Here is a 24364-nt window from a genome sequence, read left to right as displayed (position 1 = left end):
AGGTTAAGAGAGGATCCATGACTGCAATGAAAGGAAGAAAAGAAGGCAATCTCTACATTCTGGAAAGGAGTGCAGTGACGGGTAGAGCTGCAATTACTACTCCAATTGACGTAGATGTAGATGATACAGATTTGTGGCATATGAGACTAGGCCATATGAGTGAGAAAGGCTTGTTAAATTCCACAAGATGAAAGTACTAAGTGGAGTAAAGACTTGTAAGCTAAAATTCTACAAGTATTGTGCGTATGGAAAGAAACATAGAGTGTCTTTCAAGATAGGACAACATACATGCAAAGAAGTCTTGGAGTATGTTCACTTTGATGTGCAGGGTCCAGCCCCTGTCCAATCTATGTGTGGAGTTCATTATTTTGTAACTTTCATTAACGACTACTCTAAGAGGGTTTGGGTGTATTTCTTAAAGCACAAATTAGAGGTAATTGCTAAATTTAAGGAACAGAAGGCTGAGGTGGAATTGCAAACAAGAAAAAAATGTGAAATACTTAAGGACTGATAATGGGATGGAATACAAGGATGGGGAGTTCCTAAAATCCTGTAAAAGCCATGGAATCAGAAGACATTTTTCAACTCCAAAAAGACCCCAACAAAATGGAGTGGCAGAGAGAATGAATAGAACATTGACAGAAAGAGCTAGGCGTATGAGGTTGCATGCTGGATTACCTAAAGTATTTTGGGTAGAAGCCATATACAACCTGCTATCTAGTGAACAAATCATCAAATTCAGCAACTGGATGCAAAATTCCTGAAAAAGTTTGGATTGGAAAACCAATTGACTATAGCATGTTGAGAGTTTTGGATGTCCTGCATATGTTTATGTACATGAAGGGGAATTATCCAAGTTGGATGCTAAATCTAAACCATGTATCTTCATTGGGTATGAGAAGGGAATCAAGGGGTACAAGTTATGGAATCCAACAGCCCAATGTGTGATATATAGTAGAGATGTGGTCTTTGATGATCGGTCCATGGAAAAGAAAATAAGTAAGGAAGATGAAAAGCTATTTGTGGAACAGGTACATAAGCCTACATCTAATGATGAGAGCAATAGTTCACCACATTCATCACTAGAGGGATCATTGGGCCTAAGAAGAAAGTCAAGATGAGCAAGTGGAGCAAGAAAAGACTAATTACCAATTGGTCAGGGGTAGAGAAAAAAGGTCTATCAAACAACCTATGAGATATGAATTTGAAGACATGGTGGCATTTGGTCTCGTATGTGGTGATGATGACCCTTATGATTATAAGGATGCACTCAACCAAGATGGCAGAGATAAGTGACTAACTGCAATGCAAGAAGAAATGGAGTCACTTAATAGAAATCATACTTGGGACTTGGCTGAACCACCTAAAAACAGAAAGGTGATAGGTTGTAGGTGGGTATTTCGCAAGAAGGAAGGAACAATAATGAAAAAGTGAAGTACAAAGCTAGATTAGTAGCAATGTCAGAAGGAGGGTGTGGGCTATAATGACATTTTCTCTCCAGTAGTTAGTGAAACACTCATCTATTTGCACAGTGTTATCCATGGTAGCTAAACTTGACTTAGAGCTTGAACAACTTGATGTTAAGACAACATTTCTTCCTAGTGAGTTGGAGGAAGACATCTATATGGAGCAACTAGAAGGCTTTAAAGTGCTTGAAAAGGAGGGTCTAGTGTGCAAATTAAAAAGATCGCTTTATGGTTTAAAGTAATCACCTAGGCAGTGGTACAAGCACTTTGATGCTTTTATGGTTAATTCAAGTTACAAGCGAAGTTCTTATGACTTTTGTGTTTACTACAAAATTGTAGAAAATGGATCACTTATTATTTTGTTGTTATATGTTGATGATATGTTTGTAGTTGGTAAAAACATGGAGAATGTCTTGGAATTGAAGACAAAGCTTGGTGCTGAATTTGATATGAAGGATCTTGAAAGGGCTAAGAAGATTCTTGGGATGGAAATTATCAGAGGTAGAAACAAAGGCAAGCTATGGGTTTCTCAAAGGAAGTATATCCTAAAGATTTTGGAAAGGTTTGAAATGTCAAATGCTAAACCAGTTCTGACACCGCTTGCACAACATTTCAAGTTGTCAGTAGAATTGTCACCAAGAACTGATGAAGATAGAGAGCATATGTCACGCATACCATATAGTAGTGCTATTGGGAGCCTTATGTATGCAATGGTATGCACTAGGCCTAATATTGCTCACACAGTTAGTGTTGTGAGTAGGTATATGGAGAATCCAAGGATACAACATTGGCATGCAGTAAAATGGATTTTTCGATATCTAAGAGGTACTACTGATGTGGGTTTATTGTTTGATAGAGGGTCTTACAGAAATCATTTGGTCAGTTTTCTTGATGCCGGTTATGCTAAAGACTTAGATAGTTGTCGTTCAATGACGGGATACATATTTCTTCTAACGGGAGGTCCTATTAGTTGGAAGGCAATGTTGCAGCCTGTTGTTGCCTTGTCCATTACTAAGGTTGAGTATATGGCCGCAGTGGAGGGTGCTAAAGAGGCTATTTGATTAACAGGTTTTGTTAATGAATTGGGTTTGCAACAAGACAAATCAACCTTGTTGTGTGATAGTCAAAGCGCAATTCACCTAGCAAAGAATTAAGTGCACCATGGAAGAACAAATCATATAAATGTGAAATTTCATTTGATTTGAGAGATGGTTTCCAACGACAAAGTACACTTGAATAAGGTGAATAAATATAAAAATTGCCTAAATTTGGGTGGTTTGTCTCAAATATGAGATAAGAGGAGATGCTCTTATGGAGCAAGGGTGGCACCTCATGGATTTTTTAGGTGTGAGTTCACTGGTGATCTATGAATGCATAAGTGGGTTACTTGACATGAAGGACTCTTTACTTTACTTTGATTACAATCCAAGGTGGAGAGTGTTGGGTTTATGGGGTTTCATCAAGGGTATTTTTGGGAAATCTTATAAATGTAAGTTGTGTTATGTCTTGTAATCTCAACCATTGGAGATAACTAAGATCCAAGGGCTGGTATCTATTAGGTTTTCCTTTTTGTTGTCTTTTGTCTTTTGAGAAAAGAGAGAAGACTAGAGGGAAAAGGACATGAACGTAAAAGACAAAAGGGCTGTAGAAGGAGAGCCATTGTAACTCTATTAGAAGCTTCTATAGTGGATTTCTTGTTCTTGAACATCTGTGGACGTAGGCCATAGTGCTGAACCACGTAAATCTGGTGTGCTCTCTCCATCTCTCTTCCATTTTTATTTTATGAGTTCTGCATGTTAAAATTTTGCTCTTGCGTGTTTGTTATGCTTGAATACATTGTTCTGTTAGCATAGTTTTAAACATTTAGAATATGTATTATAGAGTGCAAATGCAAAAAATAGTGGTTGCAAAATTATAAATGGGTTCTTTTTTTATACTATAAATGAGCTCGGTTTTACACATATAGAATGTCTTCATCTTGTGTAGCAGTGAAGGGTGCAAAAGCAAGGTACTTTTGCCCCAAGCCCCCAAACTATCAAATCTGTCTACTTGCCAGATGTTGCAGGAGCTGATTAAGCACGAGCATTGCGATAACATATAAATACCAGTATTCTCCTCTCTTTTCCTCATGCATAAAGAACACTGGTGTGTTCACTTGTGGTAGGTTGCCCAACCTGATGTTTATGATTTATTTTGTCTCCATCCAATTCGAACTCCAGCTACTCAACTGAGGGTAGCCCACTAACCTCAGTGATAGCAATATTTGATCTCAAGTCTTTGCTATAACCAACCAATGACCTTACCAATTGAGCTAGTTGACAATATACAAGTATGAAAGATATTCTTGATGTGTGACTATAGCATCTTGTGGAAAGGGTGTAGGTAGCAGATCCAAGCTCCAATACAGACCTAATATGGATTGATGTTGTAGGTAGATTGACATGGTGTTTTTTATATATACAAATTCAAAATTTTCTCATTTGCTTCCATTGATTGTCATCATCGTCATTAGTTTTTATTGTATCTAATTAACTTCAAAATTATTTCTATTGTTGGCTCTATTCTCTCATCTTGTTAAATTCTCTCAATCCTTTTTCATATTATTCACTCAATTACATTCCTATAATCGACTCATACCTCTTCATGGGAAGGGTATCTTGATGGCTAGGCCAAGCCCAACCTATTCTTTGTGAGCTTAAGCATCATTTTAATCCGACAACCTGAACATGTAAAAACCCATTTTGTATCTGCTACCCGCAAAATATTCCCACATCTATAACCATGGAACACCACCGACATGCATTGAGAGCATCTCCCTATAAATGAAATGGGAGATATTCCTAATGCGCGATTGTAATGTTTTGTGGGTAGAGATGCGGAAACGACTTATGGGTAGCAGATTTGAGGCCATAAAAACTTAGAACTAGAAAAGGGTAAAACTAGATTTTTGAAATAATGTAAATTACAAATGATGTCACATTGCAAATGATGATTACATTTAGTTTCCATGGGTCTTTATTGGAAAAAATGCCACCACATCAAGACCACATAGGCATTGGCGTTTATAGATGCCTACGAAAACAAACACATACTAATGCTATGTTTGGTTTGATGGGAGTTTATTGGAAAAACACCGCAACATCAACGTCACATAGGCATTGGCGTTTATTACATTTGAAACCACTGTTTGGTTTCATTGTTTATCAAATAAACACTAAAAACTGAATGCTTTGAGTTATGTGCATGGGACATTTGAGTAAATGTCAAATTCTTGTTTTTTTCAATGCCTGCACATTTCTTAAAATGAAATGCTAATGTGACACACTTTTAAATTGAGGTGGAAAACAATTTTATGGGATATTACTTCAAATGCCCGACCAAATAAGAAAAAAAAACAAAAAATATTTAAAGCAACGTTTTTCAGATAAACATTTATCTGATAAATACTCCCTCAATAAACACCCAGATAACTAAACACATGCTAAGAGAGAGGTAATGAGATCATAATCGTGACAGAGGGGAATTTCAAGTATTTTTCCCAAATGAAAATGACACATGTAGACGTTGAACCAAGAGGAAAGAGCAAGGGGTTTGCTATCATTATGGATATTGGACACTAAGCCCAAACCAGTCTACCCAGGCCCAGCCTCGGAAGTTGAAGCCAATTGAGTGATGAACACGAACATCATTAAGTGTACATACTAAATACTAAGCGTCTGTTTGGCATTGATGTCGTTGCTTCAAAAAACAATGACACATCAGTGCCACATCGGAAAAAAAAACAATGCTATAGAAAATGCTTGTTTGTTTGAAATAGTTTTTCCATAAAAAATGGTGCTCCAAGCCATGCCTTGGAAATCGAAAATGTGTGGTTTAGAGCAACGCTGAATTTAGCGTTTTCTCATATTGTAGCTTGTTGCTGCCAATGAGAACGTGATGTGAACATCCTATAATGGGTATCAATGCTGAAAACAGACATGGAGCACTGGTACCAAACAAAATGTATTGTTGTTGCTCCATAAAACATCCTACATGACAATGACATTTCCAAACATAAAAAAAGACACCATTTTTTCAAAAAATAATGCTTCCAACCCGCACATCAGCAGTATCGAGCTGCAGCTTTAGGAAACCCCAAATTTGGCATTGCTCCAAGCCATGCCTTGAAGCATCGTTTTTTCTAATTTAACACTGATGTGGTGCCATTTTCTGGAGCAATGACAATGATGCCAAATAGACGTTAAATGAGAAAGAGTGGGCATCTCCACCCCACAAGGGGCCGCCCCCACAGAACATCCCCACCATATATTTGGAACATCTCCCGATGATGATATCATCAATTCTGGTACTATTATCGGGAAATGTTTCCAATATACGGCGAGAATGTGCTGTGAGGCGGAGACTTAATCTCAACGAGAAAACAGTGCTGTATCTGCAGCATCGATGCCCAAATATATACTTCTTTGCGTCTTTAGCTATTCACATTTGACACCTCAAGCTGCCGATTAGACTTCTCCAAATGTAAGCTTCCGTTAAACTTAAATGCTGTGTTTGGTTTGTCGGTAAATATGAACGAGAAAAGTTCGTAATCGTAGGTAATGACTTTCTCTATCCCCCGTGAATTTTGATAAATACATCAATTGGTTTCCATTTCTATGGTGCCGGTGTTCGTTCATTGGTTACGATTCTTTTTTTGGGTATCGTAAATTACCGTCACATAGAGAGACATATAGACACAAGGAAAAGGTAGAGCCAGAGCCACCAGGTGCTCCAATTGGAACGGTATCCCATTGCCATCAATTTTCTCGGTGGAAAAAGACCGCCCATAACAAGAGTCAATGCTTCTTTTCTTAGTAGTTTGGGATTGGACACGCGCATTGTAAAAGACTCGTAAGAGAGAGTGTGTGTGCGTGTGGAGACTGAAATCGGCTTCCGTCAGGGCAAGTCCGTGTTTGTACCGTCCCAATAACCTTTTTCAACCTTACATCGAGAATATCTCTCCATAAAATACAGCACATGAGTAGTAAGATATTCCCAATGCAAGGCTCTAAAAGCTACTCGAACGGGCGTTGCCCTCGCGGAAGCCGAACTCGTGGGGACTGGGGAGGGAAAGTGGTACTGTGGTAGGCTGGTAGCTAGACAGCAGTGAGTGAGAGAGAGAGAGATCGCAGGAGATACCGAGTGGGTCGCGGGGATGGGGCGAGAGAAGATAAAAGGTTGGAAGTAAAGATTTCAAATTCCCAAGTCAGAACAGGGAGCGAAGCGATGGAAAGTAGACGATTTTGAATCTTTTCTTCTTTTGCGTGGTTGAATCTTCCCCCTTTTTTTTCTGGATTTTCTCTAGCCTGAACCCGGTGAGAGGAAGAAGTTTCCAAGTTCAATAACGGAGAAAAAGAGAGACGAGATCTAATTTAATCGTTTTTTTGGTCTTTGTTTTCTTTCAAATTACCCTATAGGGGACTGGGGGGAGTAATTTTCTGATTTGGGTTTGCTTCGTGAAGACTAAGTATCCAAATTTTAGGAAAAAATAACGAACTTGATGAGCTCTTACCTCCGAGGTTCTCTTTTTCCAGGAATCTAAATGGGGTTTTGGTTCCTGGGTTTGGATTTATGGCAACCTGTCTTTTGCTTTAGATGGAGAATTGATTCAAGGGTTTAAAGATTTTCCGTTACGCTGTCTCCTTTTGTTTCATCTCTCTCTGCCGTTTCATACGGTTTTGGGTTCTGAGGTGATGAGGATGGAGGAAAATGCAGCAGCTTTACACACGGTTTTGAATTCGATACAGGCTTTAGGCAGGGGTTTCGATGTGAACTTTGACACGAGGTTGCTTTACTGCAAAGGAGTTGCAGGATCTAGGATAGTTGAGGTCGATGAAGATCACACGAGAGATCTGTTGGTCTATGAAGGTGTAGTTGTGCCCAATGTTTCCAGGGACATCAACAGTTCTCAAGAGACAATTGGGCGTAGGAGTACGGCCATTTGCAGTTTCTATGAGGTATGTGATAATTTTTTTTTTAAACTTTTTAATAAATCTTTTTGTTCTTTCTCGATTGCATCTATCTTACCTCTTAACTTTTTACTGCCATCACATTCCTATTTCCCTTTCCTTGATTCACAACGTTTTCTTGATCTGATTTACGGGGACTTTTAAGGTGAGTTTGACTTTTGGATTTTCGATCATTGTGTTGTATTGTATGGAGTTGTCGTCCAACAAAGTGGACTGGTTCCACGCAGTTGTTGGGAGTGACAAACTTGAACAAAAGATTTCTGCTTACTAGAAGAAAAAGAACGGATTTGTTTTAACCAATGGAAACTACTAGTTAGCTTGGCACGTCAGATATACAGAATGGCGTGATGCATGTGACGACCAAATATGCCTATTTCACCACACAATCATTGCTTCAATAGTCCTAGGATTCTCTAGCTAACAAATTCAAAACTCATGTAAAAAAAATGTTTGTTGCTAATTTTAGGAGCTTGCTACCTTTTTGATTCTCCATTTTCTGGCTTGTATCTAAGGCAACTGTTGTCACTTGGTTATATCATCTCCAAGACAGTAAAGCCATCTTTTTCGTTACTGGGATGGTGTGAGCCTTGATATCATATTGCTAAATCTAGGAGTTTTTGTCGCTTAGGCTGTGTTTGGTTGCAATGCAAATAAATTTGCACTGATACAAAACTATGGCAGCGCAAATGATTTGAGTGTAGATTCTGACCTGTTTTTGTTTCAAATTTTAGCTTATTTTGTTTGATTGCTGTACAAATGAAGTAAATTAAGACATGAAGTAGAATAAAGTAAAACACAAAGCAAAATTAAACGAGAATTTGCATTGTTTTCATTTGCACTTCTGTGCATTTGTACTAATGCAAATAAAATTGCACTGCAACCAAACACAGCCATAGCTTGTCTTTTTTTTTTTTTTTGCCTTTCTTTTGTCATAATTTTCTCTGGAATATGGTTAGGAGAGTGGGGTTCTACCACATGGAATACTTGAAGTTTGTCTTGCGTCGTCCTCTAAGGTTGAGATATGCATTTTTGTTTTCTGGAATAGCCATATGCAAATTTAATTAGGTGATAGAACTTTTTTTTTTTTGGTGACTTCAGCACCGATCACCAAACCTGGTACTTCCATCTCTACCTGAAAGAGCTTTTCCAAATTTGAACTAGAACTGGCGCCTTGACCAAAATAAAATAAAATCTTCTTCAAGGCATCAGATAATTTCTGTGCCACCTCTGTCCATTTGAAATGGGACTCCTTAATACAATGTCAATCTGGCCCTTACAAATTGAAATTGATCAGACTGAGATAAAAATTGGCCAAACTGTGAAAACTCCTCGCTTCTATAGCCGTTTGATGAACTGGCCACTCCAAGGCTAGTGCTAGTTCTTTTGGCAGTTCCTTGTCTGACCCTTGGAAACTCTCTTGCACATCTTCCTGATTAAAATTTTCCCCACATCATTGGTACTTTTATATGCTTATCCTCAGTGATTTAAAAGGCGTGTCTAGGTGAATAGGCGAGGCGCATTTTAGGGTAGGCGCTTTGCCCAGGTCCTAGGCGCAGCCCTTTCAAAAGGTGTATGCCTGGTGCGCCTAGGCGTGTGCTTGATGCGCCTTGCGCCTCAACCCAAGTGTGTGCCTTTTGAAAATTTGGCACTTTTTTGCTTTTTTTGAACCTAGCGGCTTGGTCGGGGGCTCCGCCCCCATACCCTCATGCCACGCCCCTTGAGGCAAGCCCAAACAAGTCAATGTTAAGGTCTTAAATTTTCCGAGAACCCTCTTTTTGGTAATGTTGTTCATTCATTCGTTCTAATAAAATATCTTCTTAAAAAGTAATTAAAATTATGAAATCATTATTTTTTATATGAGAAATGAGAATTAAGAAGTTAAGACCCTAACATGGACTTGTTTGGCTTGCCTCGAGGGGCGTGGCACAAAAGCGGCTCGTAGAATCAGGAATATGTTTTACATCACATTAGCTACTTGAAGTAATGCAATTGAGGAAAAAAAGATTGTGGGTTTTACATGCTTGAAAGTTGAAATGTTTTATTTGTTTGATTTTATTTTTAAATTCTCATTTGAATATGCTTTACATGTTATGTTTATGTATTTTAATTTTAGATAATAGTTTTTTTAAAACATTTATTTTAAAATTTATGTTTATATTTTTATTAATATTATGTTTAGTATTTTTTATTCTTTTGTATTTTTTATTTTTTTTATTTATTTGACTTTTTTTTATTTTTTAGATTTTTTTTAAAATTTTTGCGCCTTGCGCCTCGGGCACAAATTGTCCCCTGCACCTTTTTTGTGCCTTGCGCTTTTAAAGCACTGCTTCTCCTTTTGCATAAAGAAGATAAATTTCAACTTTGGTTTTTTTTGGGTTCCAATTCTGGTCCCAATCTATGGCCATAGGCTAGTTACTGTACATGTGTTATATATGTTTGTTGATTGATATGGTTATATAAAATTTGTCTTTTGCACAAAAGAATAAAAGAAAAGAGAAGAAGTTTAACTGCAAAAGCCATAAAATCAAGAGGGAAGGGCCTATTTTTGACAATACAGAGTTTGTTCCAAGAACATAGAATCATTGAAACTATAGTTCAGAAGTTTATTCTTTAATGGTTTTGGTTGTGGAAACTAGGAACTCAATAATACATTGGTTATAATGATATCAATAATTTCAAGTTATTTGTAGCTAGAAGTGTTAGTATTACTTCTGGTGCAATTGCTCTGTATGGAGTATGAGTTAATGGTAGATATATAATAACTAGAAGTGTCTCACAAAAATGAATGAGAGTTGATGGTTGGTAGATGAGTTCCTTGGCTCCAAGTCTGCAACCTAAAATTCAGAATGCAATCATAACTTTGATTATGTAATTGGGAATTGATATTTAGGCTGTCATTTTCCGTACACACTTTTTGATATCTAATACAGTTATACTTTACCTTCTTCGAATAAAGATGGCTGTGTCATAACTCATAACCTGCTTGTCCATTGGGAAGTGATATTGTTTTCTTAATAAATGGGTGCAGATGGTGGAGAATTTTAATAGAAGGGCCCATCTACAGGGAAGCATTTCTCTTGGAAGCTTTAATTTTGTATTTAACTTTACTGGTTCAAAACAAATCGATGCTGCGGGTACAAAGAGCCTTGCCATGGATGGCTATTTTATCCCACTTTGCAAAGTTCAGCTCAAAAAGTCCCAGCTAGTGTTGCAAGAAAATGTTAAACAGGCAATCCCATCTTCATGGGATCCTTCATCCTTGGCAAGGTATAAAGGTGTAAACGCTGCTCTCAAGCCAACTTTGTTTTTAGATAAATTCCATTTATATCTTAATCATTTTTATTAAAATTGCGAGCCAGATTTATAGAAAACTTTGGAACACATGTCATTACATCCATAACTATTGGTGGCAAGGATGTAATTTACGTGAAGCAGCACCATTCATCACCTTTATCAACTATGGAGATAAAAAACTATGTTCAGGACATTGGAGATCAGAGGTTCTATGACACACAAAGCCGTACGTGTTCAGGTCCAATAAAATTGAAGGACAAGGTTAGCGCCTCAATTTTGTTTCTTTATTTGTATGGACTTTTTTGCTGCAATGCTTATTATAGTCATCTGTTGCATATCTTCTTAATTTTTGTACTTTTTCTTTCCATTGATTGGCAGGCTGTGGATCCTTGTTTATTCAACAACCAAGGAGTATACCCTCAACCTCTTACTTCTCCTTATCTTGCTGGAAAAGAAGTATGTATATTTTTCTTTCAGATTCTCTTTTGCTTGTATGACATATTATTTCTTCACAGATGCTTGGCATGACTTATCACCGTCATCATTATCCATGCCTTACCCCAAATATATGGGATTGGCTGTTACATGAATCCTGTTTCACCAATCCATTCTATTTAAAGCCATATTCACTATTAAATTATTAGTGTTTAAATCATTTCTTACTACTACTATGGTACTACCCATGTCCTTTTTTGTCTACCCTGAGCTCTTCTATGTTGATAAAATTAACTATCATGGTCAAGTGGGAATATTGAAAACTTGCAATTTATTTCAGACTTATTCTCATTTTCTTTCATTTTCCCCTTTAACTATCAATTGTATTAAAGCCATTTGACATAATTTTTCCATGAAAGGAATTGATCAGAAAAAAAAATGCCATACAGCAAGAGGTGTGGACAAAGAAATGCTATAATTTGGGTACATGGTATTTATCAAACTGCCCATAAATCTCCTCTTTAACTTTGCCAGTCAACATTGGGATTAAGCTGGCTTGAATTCTTTGGATAGGTCCCATTGAAACTTCAAATTTTGAAGTCAATGCAATTGCAGTAGCATTTGATTTTTTTTTTTGATTTCTTTTGAAGGGCTACACAACTGGAGTAGCCCATTCCCCCAACCTAGGTGAAAGGGATTCGATCCCAAGTCTCTGCTACAGCCAGCAGGAGACCTTACCAACCCGCTGGTTGGCACCTTGTGCAGTAGCATTTGATTTTCAGTTAATTGTATGGCCCTCACACCCACAATGACTGCATTCACATATAATAGCATGTCTGGCAAGATCTCTACCACCACCACCACCACCATCTATACTACCTCTATCTCTAACACCACCACAATCACCTCTGGGTCCATGAACAACCCCCCCTAACACCAACACCTCTACCAGTCCCTCTAGACTCAGCCTAGGCAGACCTCTCAGACATGGAAGTGTTCTCATTCTGTGCTTGGTAACCCTCTTAACTCTTGAGAACACTTCAGATAAGGTGGGATATCATTGTTGCCCAAAATTTGAGCATGAAATGGCTTATACTTAGACTCAAACTGGATATGAATGCATATACAAATACATATATGCATGCATATACAAATACATGTTTATCAATTTTAGCATGGGTTGATTGACCAATCTGAGACCAACCTGAGTGGATCAAATTTTAGTGTGCATTGGGCTCGGGTTGGATATTTTGGGCTTGACCTCGGGCTTGGGCCTTAGGCCCATTTCTTAGTTTTGGGCCTGGGTTGAGCTAAAACCCAGCCCAGTCTACCCAACTTGCACCCCTACCTGTATTCCGGATCAGTCACATGACCTGGGTGGGTTTGTCTAGGGAGTTATCTTGCTTGATCTGATTAGAAAAAAAAATGTCCTTTTCTCCATCTTCTTTCCTTTTGTCCTTTTACTTGAAAGGGTTCGACTATGATACCTGAAAGACATGATAGCAGAAAAACTTATAGCCAAACAACCGGTATCATAAAAGAGGTGACCAATCGGGTGGTGTTCATTAAAATTTACGGGGTGCTTTGGTTGGTCAAAGCTCTTCCGGTACCATGTCTTTTCGATATCATAGAATTTCCCTTCTTGAAAACCTTCCTTATTACTGTTTCAGTTCAATTCCAAGTTATTGGGCTGAGCTAAATTCTTAACCGAAGGACTAGTTTCAGAGTGCAGAGTGGTTGAGTGGTTTGTCGACATAGGCTCATCTTCATCACAGCAAGAAGTGACGAGAGTTTTCTACAGCAAAAGGATCCTGATTGAATGGGAATGATCAACCTTTTGTTTTAGATGCCCGGAATTCTTGTTGCTTGATATTTATTTTCACCATTAGGAAACTGGACACTTTTAGATAGAAATATGGTTAACATACCAATATTTGTCAGACACATAGGCATAACTCTTCAAAAAAAAATCCCCATAAGCCTGTAGTAACCACCATTAGGGTGCTCATCAAAAACCAAAAAACTGAACTAAACTGAAAAATCTGGTTAACTGAACCTGTTGGTTCGGTGTTTTGGAAAAACCAAAGGTACCAGTTCAGTTTGGGTTAACCAATATGAAAAACAGGCGGTTGACTGAACTGGCTGGTATATATAGTTATATATATTTTATATATTTTTCACATATACATACATTATATATAAATATATGCTTTATATATATTAATAATATATTATAAAACAAAAAACTGAAGAACTAACCCAGTCAACCAGCTAACTGATTGGTTTCGCTTTGGTTTCGGATTGTGGTTTTCCAAAAACCAAAAGACCGGTTTGGTTCGGAAAAAAGGCCCATGGTTCGTTAACCAAATGTAGCAACCATAATCACCATTGACATGCCTCGGAGAGGTGTGTGTTATTTCCTGCTGATGCCACATTTATATAAGCATACATTGTCATCATTCTTGATCATCATCATTTGGATCTGGAGCCTTCTTTTGGGTTGGCTAACAAATATATAAGCATCTCTCTGCTCATGCTTAGGCAAAACTGAATTTGATAGACATTAAGAATTGTTGTTTAATAATTGTAGGCTTTGAGGTTATGGGTCCTCCTAATGGTGTTTATCTATTTACAGTCATTTTCCTTTTCATCTGATGGATGCTGTACTGTGATTTGATTTCTCAGCCACAATGTCAATAGTACTCTGATGCCAAATGATGAATCTGTGGACAGTGATTTTTGTATGCACATTGTCCAAGTGATAATATTTTGGTTAAGCAATTATGTTTACATGTTTTTTCTTGATTGCTGCAACTTAGGTGGTCATGAAACTTTGGGGCTTAGAATTGTATGGGAAATTTTTTGATGCAGGATGTTATAGTCATCTTCAGGCGGAGAGGAGGGGATGATCTAATCCAACGTCACACCTTATGGGCAAGAACTGTCCATGCCTCTCCGGATGTCATTGATATGACTTTCTTCCCTATTACCTCTCTCCTTGAAGGGGTACCTGGAAAGGACCATCTGACCCGTGCCATTAGCCTCTACCTTGAATGTAAGAAACCTAAAATCACAGGACACATTTCTCATACATTTTTTAAAGAGTTATCATTATGTCTTTGCTGTTTATGCTTCAAAAAAAATTTCCTTAAACTAAAACAAGATCCGATTTCTTGTTTTTTTTTTTATTTTTCTATTTATTTATTTATTTATTTTCAACAATGTTCAACAGACAAGCCTCCAATTGAAGAGCTGCGATATTTCCTAGAATTTCAGATCCCTAGGATATGGGCACCAGTGCAGGACAAGCTTCCAGGCCACCAGAGAAAGGAACCAGTTTGTCCTTCCATGCAGTTTAGCATGATGGGGCAGAAGCTTTATGTTAGCCAAGAGCATGTATGTTCATATGGAAAGTTTAATTTGAAAAAAACCCTACAGAAGCTCTAGCTTCTTCATTGGTACTGCAGGGGATCACTGCTAAAGTGCCAATGAAATAACATGTAAAGAGACACGGTGAAAATTTTCCATCTTTTTGCCCCATTTACACGAGTAACATACTGTCGGGGCCCATCAATTGATAGTGGTCCCACATAAAAGATGTTGGCTAAAAATGGACTAGGTATTAGAATCACCACCTAACAGGATAGGTGGCGATTTCTATGACATTCTTATATGTCCAGAAAAATATTGTTGGCAACTTGGCATAAATCGGTTGGATTATTTCGCTCTTTGGAGAAAGTTGATTTTTCACTGAGATACTTGTCTTTGGCAAATTAGATCTTGGCTCATGATGCCTGATCTCGTATGCCATTTGCTGACGGGCTTTGTCTTTTATCTTCCTGTCTGTATACAAACATATTTTTGGATATAGGTGAACCCTTCATTTCTTATTATTGTGATGTCTGGAAAATGCAGGTATCAGTTGGACGTAAGCCTGTAACAGGTTTGAGATTACGCCTAGAAGGTGCTAAACAGAACCGCCTCAGTATTCAGCTTCAGCACTTAGCTTCCCTTCCAAAGATCCTCCAGCCATACTGGGACAGCCATGTGGCTATTGGTGCATCCAAGTGGCAGGGACCTGAGGAGCAAGATAGTCGATGGTTTGAGCCAGTGAAATGGAAGAACTTCTCTCATGTTAGCACTTCTCCAATCGAGAATAATGAGACTTTCATAGATGACCATTCTGGTGTATACATAGTGACTGGTGCACAGCTTGGAGTATGGGATTTTGGGACAAGAAATGTGTTATACATGAAGCTTTTGTATTCTAGACTACCAGGCTGCACAACACGGAGGTCTTTGTGGGACCATTCTCCTGTAAGTATGAAAGACAGGTTGAAGGATCCAGCTATAGGAAGTACATCCAGCTCTAGCGACTCCGGTTCTAGTGCAAAAGATGTCACAGGCAACAAACTAGCCAAGTTTGTTGATATGACGGAGATGAGCAAGGGGCCACAGGATTCCCCAGGTCATTGGTTGGTGACTGGTGGAAAACTTGGAGTGGAGAAAGGGAAGATAGTTCTTAGAGTGAAATACTCATTGTTGAATTACTGAGTTACTGCAAAGACATTTGTCTGATATCCTGAAGTAGTACTGGCTTTTATTGGCAGAGTTGGTATGCTCCAAGTCCAAGGGGGTGGGCTTGATGGACTGAATTGACTGGAATGTTGGATCTTATCTTTGGTGAGTTTTGGTCATCTCACCACCCGGGATGCAAATTGTGTCATGGAATGGGTGATACCGGTCTCAATGATGAGGGATCTCCTCTGGTTATATGGACTGAAATTGGCTTCATGAAATGATATAACGAAGTGAAAAGGGTTAGAGCTTTTAACAATCTAGCTGTATATTGGAGGGTGTTGTGAGAGATTGAAGTCACTGAACATTAAAATTTTGAATTTCACATCACTTTCTGCTGATGGTTGATAATGGAACGCCAATCTCCTGTAGCGTATGAATAGTAATCAACGAGGAAGGGAAATTTGGCTTTTGGTTGTAGTATCTGTGTATGACTCAAGGTCACCTTACCAGGTGGCTCAGTTGGGATATATGGACATTTGTTTGTAGCGGAGACTTGGGATGGGGATTTTGGTTTTTGGTAATCAGGGTAGGGGGCATGGGGATTTTGAAAAACTAGCCTAGAACATTCCTGTGCATGGCACGCTACCAGGTGGTTCAGTTAGTATTTTCATTTGCATTATTTTTGCAGTGTATTGGCATCAATTCCAAGCTGGCACGGTGGATCTAAGATTTGTGGGGTGGACTGAATAGTAAAATAGTAAAAGCCCCTTAATTAAAGAGATTATAGTTGATATGGGCAACTTTTAAGCTTTAATATTAATAAAAGTAATATGTTTATTATAATTTTTAAAATAAGTTAACTTTTAAAAAAAAATCAAATAAGGGCAAAAAAATTATTCATCTTCTTGCAAACCATTCATCAGTGCCGTTGCTGCCTCCGACAACCTCCGGTGACTCCCTTGTGAGTTCAATGTTTGGAATTAAAGGTCAAAATGTCGGCACCCCTCCAGGCATACGCATTACCAGAAATGTCCTCTAGCTTCAGAATTCTCCTCCCCTACACATCTATGTCCACCAGATATGGAGCTCTGTAGAACGATAGACACTCCGTATTCCTATCATCGAGAAATATGAGCTGAATTAAAGATTTGTTTGGATGCTCCGCCAGCTCTCGCTAATGCCTAATGCAAACAAAATAGGAGAAAGCTTGAATGTCTCGCGTCTAGAGCAGCAGCAGTCCTTTAACTTACCATAAACTTGAACGTGGACAGAAGATGTCCTTTCACCAATTGGGTCGGCAACCGTGGAACCGCCGTGGATATCATGCAAATCAGAGATTGCCATTGGTTCCGCCCCAGCGAATCCCCCACGAACATCACCGTCTTCCCTCTCATCCTCACCAGAAAATCAAGCGCATTGAACCTACAACCTAGAAATTAAAGAGGTATTGTCTCAATTATCTCATGCATGATCAAAATGAAATGGGATGGTGGAGACAAACATTTACGTACCTGGGGAGCTCACAATCGAGAGGCTTCCAACGACACTTCTGGTAATCGTGTCCTGTCGATCGTACATTTGACAGTTGACTTCAGGGTCAATGATGGGACAGTTGAAGGGCTGGTATATCGGGTATGTATTTTCACGAATCCAACTGCCAACGAACAGGTTACAGGCAACTCTGATTGTTATTCTTGTGGTGTTTCTTCAAATCAACCAGTAGAACCTACGTAGCTACGTGACCTTAAACCAGAGTCAAGTATAGACTCAATAAATAGCACCCAACAATGTATCAAGGTGAAGGAGAAACAGAGGCAAGAGCCATTAGAGGAACAAAGCTATAGACACACAACAAAAAGAGAGATTCGCACGGCTGGGGTGGAGGCAGAAGTAGGTAGAGACATTACCGGAGACAGCAGTGAACAGCAGACACTGATAAATGATTGGTAAAAGGAAAAAGACGAATGGTATTTTTGCCTTTATTTGATATTTTTTAAAAAAATAACCTATTTTAGATATTATATTAACAGTATTACTTTTATTGATATTAGGACCAAAAGTTACCTTATCAGTTATAATCCCTTAATTAAAGACGATTCTTTCGTCATCTATACGTCACCAGCCTCAAGAGTCAAGAAAATAAATTTGTTGTCCTGCCTGCACTCAAGGTTGAAAAGTGTATTTCCCGTAATAAATTTTCGAGATAGGCAGTACATTTGATACAAAGGGATGGTTTTTTTAATCAGAGTATATATTAAGGGAAAACAATGAACAGCAGGGAACAAAACAAACTGAAAAAAAAAAAAAACAAAGAAAAAACAGAAAAAAAACTACGGAGACTGTTCCTCCCGACCTACCAAAGGACCGCCAGCAACCATAGCTGCAAGAGCATGCTCTGCATAATTAAAGGATAGGCTTACATAAACCAGTCTCAACTCCAACCTTGAAATCTTGTAAAGATCAAATAACAATGACCAAACAGCAGGAGAACAACCGAAGGGCTTGCAATTTACAGCATTAACCACACTTAAAGTCGCACTCAATTAACAACCTAGATATACGAAGGTCCAAAGCATAATAACAGCATTTTAGGGAAAATCTATGATATGAAAAAGATATGGTATGAAAAGAGTTTTTGACCAATCAAAACCCACCCATAAATTTTGAATAACACTTGATTCGCTATCAAGTTTATGATTCCAATTGATTGGTCAGAGATTTTTCGAATATCATATATTTTCCATATATAGTTAAACTCTTTTTTTAATAGCAATAACTTCAACATATTTTGCAGATTTTGCCTATAAGGTCAACATTTTTCCAATAAAAAAGAAACAATCTCATCCTTGATCAAAAACCAAAACCACTGAAACCTTGGCTTGAGAAACTGCCATCAGAGTTAGTTTTAAATAAAGGCCTGCTACCAAACAATTTTCCGTCTGAATGCAGCTTAGAAAGGAAAACTTTCCTCACTTCCTTCATCCACTTGTCCGAGTAAATAAAAAATCAGGCACAATACCCAAAGTTCTAAATATCGATATGCCCGATACGCTGGTAGGGGCATATTGGGCAGTATTGATCCGTTTTTGTTTATTTTTTTTTCAAAACCGGTTCAGGGGGCCAGTTTAAGGCTCTACCCCTGAACCGGTCAAAACCCCGATACACCCTCTGTAGGAGCGTATAGGGGTGCTCCCGATATGATACGTATAACCGATACATGTCGATACTTTGAACCTTGATAATACCATTGAAGACAAATCAATTCTTGGCTTTTCAAATAAACCACAGCAAATATGCAGAGACAAAATATAATTTTAAGTTTATAAAAATTTGCATGCAAAATATACATTAACACATTATAAGTTTTAAGCTTATAAAAATTTAATCTACTAAAAATAATTAATATAAATTGCTTGTACATAAAGAAAACCATTGTCATGAATTAATAAGCACAAATTTAAAGACATATTTATTGTAAAATCGTATTTTGATACCATCAGTCATTGATTCATATCGGCTGCCTTGTCATGCCCCCCAAACCAAAAAGGATACGCATTGGCTTGTGCAAGGCTCAAAGTATTGAAAACGAAAGACATATCAGTAAAAGCATTTTAAAATATGCATCGAGATATATTTTAGAAATGCATGGATATATAAAAAAAAAAATGAAGATATGCATGGATACACTAGTAAATTCAAATAAATCTTAAAAAAGATACTCTAATAACAATTTATATAAATTTTATATAATTATAAAAGAGTTATTTAAATGTAAAAAACTACTCTTCAAGAGTTTATATAAATTGTGAGATACTGGGACAATTGGTAGCCATTAAAGAATAATGCAAGAACTAAAATTTATATTTATATATCTTAATTTTCATAAATCAATATAATTTGTTAATATTTATTAGTATATAAATTTTAAATAATCAATTTTAGGATTTATTGCCAAAAAATCCCTTGAGAATAAAATAAATTACTAAGAATAAAAATGTGTATATTTATGACAAAGCAAATATAGAATAGCCTAATGGTAGATTTGTGCTGGTTACATGCTATTCACTAGGGTTCAAATCCTCCTATTTGTAATTTTTATAGACAGTTTTAAGTAAAGGTGTAAATCGGGCTGTGCTGCCCGCAGCCCGCATGCCGACACGACCAAGTGTAGGTGGTTCAATTGGTGAGCTCTCTGGCTAATTGTATTGGAGACTTGGGATCAAATCCCATTGCCACCAGCATTTATTTTGCGTAAAATTCTGTTAAGGCATCCTCAATGTTATATTGATTAGTTCTTTTCTATGGTTCATGATACTTAACACCGACAATATGTAATAACCATTATAAGACTGAATCAAACTTAGGGTATTCTCTAGAAGTTTGAATCCATCTATTGACTAACAAACAGAATCATTGATATGAGGAATTGCTAGGACTTATCACACATACCGAATTTAGAGCAATTGGTTTGCCTTGTCCAGCCAAACGTTATTTATATCATCTGAGAACAGAACAAAATGCACCTGTAGGACAAAGATTTTAGTGTAAATGCCTTCGATAATGCCTCAACAATGTATCTGTTATTGTAATAAATGAACAATCTTTATCCTCCATATAATACAAGACTAGCCTACTCACATGTAATTTCTAAAATCAACCATCAATGTAGTCTATAACATGAAACATAAGCAAAAAGGTGATAATACCTCCTTGAAATCATCCGCAAATTCCTTAACAGTAGATATAGCTATTGTAGCAGCTTCTTCATAAGGATAACTGAGAAAGCATGGTATAAAATGGAAATGAGTATAATAAGTGTCAAATGGATATGCATCTATTATCACAAGGCCACAAGCTACACCAGACCCAGTCAATATGAATGTGTCATTTCAGTTAGTTCAAGTTCAAGACAAGCATCACTACAGTGCACTTATTTTATTTAAAGATGCCAATTACTTCTTCATACATAACTAATTGAATGACTTGTATGAGATTCACTCAAGTAATCAGACTTGGGCAATGCCAAAATCTGACTTTAAGGTTTTTCATCCATGTAAGTTCTTAAAGTAAGTTAGCTTATGATTGATCTCAACAAAACCATGATCACTTCCTTGTCACAAAAGCATACCCATAAACACCACAGGATATGGCAGGAAAAGCAATATACTGGATGTTGTTCACTTTGGCGAGCCTTAAGCAACTCCTGTTACCAAAGGTACAAAAACCATTATGATTCTAGTAATTGCAATAAAAATGATGATGATAGCAGCAGTGGTGGTGTACCTGTAGGCACTTCTTAGAGAAACTTCTAGGTGATCATCCACATAATAGATGGGTCCAACAGTGTGAATTACATGAGATATAGGCAGTTTAAAAGCTCTGTATATTTTCAACACTGTTACAACTCAAGAATGATAATTATATTGTGTAAAATTGGAGGATGTTAACTATATATCAGACATCAATAAGATTAATGCCTACGGGGTAATCCTTGCTTCTCCTGTAGGACAACGAACTCCAGGTCGGACCTCGGGGACATTGTAGCATGCTGCTCGCAGTTCAGGCCCAGCAGCTCTATGTATGGCTAACATAAAAAAATTTCGACATGATGGCAGGTACATGTGATAAAAATTTTAGTAAAAAAATAAAAAGCATGAATACTTACCTCCATCTACTCCACCACCCCCAAGCATTCGCTCATTGGCTGCATTTACCTGTTAAAAGAGGATCATCGTGAAACCACAGCTTGTTCTGTTCAAGAAGGAGAAATTTAAAAATCATCAAATGAAGCTATAACACAATCTTCACTGCAGATTCCATCTTCAGTGATGGACGATTGCAACGATCAGATTCAGTTTTAGCTAGACAAATTGTAAGATTATAGAGATCTTAGGTCTCAGTAATTAGAATTGTTGGCATGATTTTCACACCAGCAATTCAATGTGAATACTGCAAATATCAGCTATTATCAAACAAATATGAGGTTTCGAGCATGGTGAACCTCAAAAATCCAAAACTGGCAATGCAAACTTGATCGATATAATCTTAATAGAAGTCCTATAAAAAAAAAAATTCTTATTAGAAGGCATATGAAAGGAATAGTTGCACAAAATCTTTGAACAAGTAATATAAAATGTATTCTCATCGCAGATTTTTGTCACACACTTACCAACAGAACAAATAAAATAACTGAAAATAATACAACAAAGGAAAATGTCCTTCATACTAGACCTTTGGGATGTAAGAACACCACTGCATTGATGAATCCCAGACGTTGGGTAACCATGTCGTCCATATACTGGTAATAATTTTCATCCATAATCCATTCAAACTATACTAAGGTTTTTTTATAAAACAGCCGTTCAATCATTCATTTATTTCATCTGATATAATACAAGTCAAGGAGGTGGCAAGTTATGCAGTTATTTTAGCCTCACCAGGAGCATTTTCTGGTTATGCCCGGGAAACAACAAATTGATAAAAAAAAAATGGTAATTTCGAATCGAAACACATACGCATGACAGTCATAACTAAAAACTGGAAATATTGTGCGCTCACTTCCTGAATTATGTTTCACTCAAAGATAAAAAATCATGAATACATTCATCGCACTTGATTTTTAGCTGTCGCCAATGTGATTTTCTATTTCAACCATACGGTTAGGTTCATCCAAGAGGTAAAATCTTCAGTTCGTTCTTGATCCAAGGCATGGACTGGCCTCTAAAAATACGGTAACGCAAAACAATTATGGGAGCAGAGCAATGAGACCTCAGACTCAGGATGTCAAGTTCAACCACGTCCAGGATTCATTTAGACATCCTCAAGAGGTCCGTAAAACTCCATAGTACTAAGGCAGGATGCAGACCCTGACAAATAGTATATAATAGTTAATTATTATAGGTTAGGGAGGGGTTGAGGAAAATGCAAGTGTCCACTGCACTACGGCCAAAGTAGGGGACCTGAAGCCCATTGGATTTATATTTTACCTTTTCCCTACAGAAATAGGCAACGCATAACCTAGAACAGAAGTCGGAAACAAACTCTTGACCTCAAGTACATCCTATCCTAGTTCTGAGAAACAGAAGATAAGGACAACGACTGGTAGGACTGAAAATACAACATATGAACAAAGGAAAATAAAAGTTGGTCAGTCAAAAGAAAATAGTTGCTCACAATCGCGTCGGAAGTACCATCGACGAACCACCGAGTGATATCTCCTTTCTGGATCTTGAGAGCACTCAACCGAGACAGTGCGAAGTGAACCATGCGATCATCTCCTCCGTTGGACGTTATCGAAGCCCTAGCAATGGACACTCCGCCATCAGAGGAACTGGAATTCTGTTGGATAGGAATGCTTTCGTCCATTCTAGAGAAAATTACGAGGTTTGGCCTAGGGTTTTCAGACTTCTTTTAGGGCTCAAGTCTGCGAGAGTTCCGAATCGTCCGATGATGCATGAAGCTCCTCTTTTACACACAAAACTTGCAAGCCCCGTAGCCATAGCTTGTGATTTGGTACTTACTATATACTTCAAGTTTAGTGGGATCTAGTCGTCAGTCTGTTAACCAGTTTTTTTTCTTTGGGTAAATTACAAAGACCCCTTATAGGTCTGTGACAAAGACCCTGTATTTTGTTTTGCGATAAAGACCCCCATAAACTATGAGCGTGAGACAAAGCCCCCCCGAGAAAAATACGTTCATCTTCTCTAACTTCACGATACACGAACAGCAGTTATGGTAATCCCTTTTACCTCGGATTCCTTCATATTTCTCTCAATTGCCTTTAAAAAATATTGCAATGACAGATTTCTAACGGAAGGGGATCTTTGTCTCACGGTCATAGTACAGGGGGGTCTTTGTCGCAAAACAAAGTATAGGGGGTCTTTGTAATTTACCCTTCTTCTTTTTTTTATCTATTTATTTTGAAAAAATTCCTTAACAATACCCTAAATTTTGGGATGTATCGAGCCGATCTCCAAACTTCAAAGGTCTCTGTAGTAACCTTAATTTTCAAATTGCATCTAATAGGTCCCTATTAATAGGAATGAGTAATGAGTATTGTTCTGTTAAAATCGAAAAAACCAAACCAAATTTTTTGATTTCGGTTTATTTGGTTCGATTAATTCGGTTTTAAAGATTTCAGTTTCAGTTTCGGTTTTCATGATTAGAAATTCGATTAACTAAAAAAACCGAATTAATTGAAATTTATTATATACATAATATAATATATATTATTAATATGTAAAACATAAAAATTTTATAATATGTATATGATATATATTATATATAATATGCATATATTATAATATACATAAATATGTTAATATATATAATATATAATATGTATTAGTATAATATTAATAAAATTTGGTTTTAACCGAAAATCGAACCAAAAAATTTAGTTTCGGTTCGATTTTATATTTTATAAATTTGATTTATTTGGTTCGGTTTTTAACCAAATAAATTGAATGCTCACCCTACCTATTAGTTGACCATTAATCAATACATCATGTGGCATCATGTGTGCATTAAATAATTTCAAAATGGCAAAATTACATTTTATGATATTTTTCTAATTATTTTACCCATTTTGTTTGGGTATTAGAAGAAGGAAAGGGGAAGAAGAGTTATAAAAACCAGACA

General features: G+C 37.3%; 3 protein-coding genes across 5 annotated transcripts; 1 reads left to right on the top strand and 2 right to left on the bottom strand.

Annotated features, from left to right (window-relative positions):
* Window positions 1–6326: 6326 nt before the first annotated feature.
* Window positions 6327–16524, top strand: LOC104594505 (MACPF domain-containing protein CAD1-like). The gene is made up of 7 exons (XM_010254804.3): window positions 6327–7462; window positions 10503–10741; window positions 10834–11029; window positions 11147–11224; window positions 14075–14258; window positions 14436–14599; window positions 15119–16524. The coding sequence occupies exons 1-7, from the start codon at window positions 7199–7201 to the stop codon at window positions 15755–15757; spliced, it is 1764 nt and encodes a 587-aa protein (XP_010253106.1). The 5' UTR covers window positions 6327–7198; the 3' UTR covers window positions 15758–16524.
* LOC148801870 (protein trichome birefringence-like 45) lies at window positions 16518–18119 on the bottom strand. The gene is made up of 4 exons (XM_088898106.1): window positions 17789–18119; window positions 17236–17378; window positions 16975–17153; window positions 16518–16839 (listed from the first exon to the last, which is right to left on the bottom strand). Exons 2-4 carry the CDS (start codon window positions 17300–17302, stop codon window positions 16744–16746), a joined length of 342 nt encoding a protein of 113 aa, XP_088754232.1. The 5' UTR covers window positions 17303–17378; window positions 17789–18119; the 3' UTR covers window positions 16518–16743.
* A 976-nt stretch (window positions 18120–19095) lies between these two features.
* LOC104594502 (appr-1-p processing enzyme family protein) lies at window positions 19096–23269 on the bottom strand. 3 transcript variants are annotated; one of them, XM_010254799.3, is made up of 8 exons: window positions 22898–23269; window positions 21390–21438; window positions 21206–21308; window positions 21008–21103; window positions 20853–20927; window positions 20431–20500; window positions 20174–20247; window positions 19096–19294 (listed from the first exon to the last, which is right to left on the bottom strand). In XM_010254799.3, exons 1-7 carry the CDS (start codon window positions 23087–23089, stop codon window positions 20179–20181), a joined length of 654 nt encoding a protein of 217 aa, XP_010253101.1. In that variant the 5' UTR covers window positions 23090–23269; the 3' UTR covers window positions 19096–19294; window positions 20174–20178. The 3 variants fall into 3 exon arrangements, with proteins under 3 accessions (XP_010253101.1, XP_088754231.1, XP_010253102.1); XM_088898105.1 differs by having other exon boundaries at window positions 19096–19286; XM_010254800.3 differs by having other exon boundaries at window positions 19096–19283.
* Between the last annotated feature and the right edge of the window lie 1095 nt (window positions 23270–24364).

This window comes from Nelumbo nucifera, chromosome 2, assembly GCF_055504915.1.
Source record: "Nelumbo nucifera cultivar China Antique chromosome 2, China Antique-T2T, whole genome shotgun sequence".
Lineage (NCBI taxonomy): Eukaryota > Viridiplantae > Streptophyta > Magnoliopsida > Proteales > Nelumbonaceae > Nelumbo > Nelumbo nucifera.
This window is presented reverse-complemented; position numbering and strand designations above follow the sequence as displayed.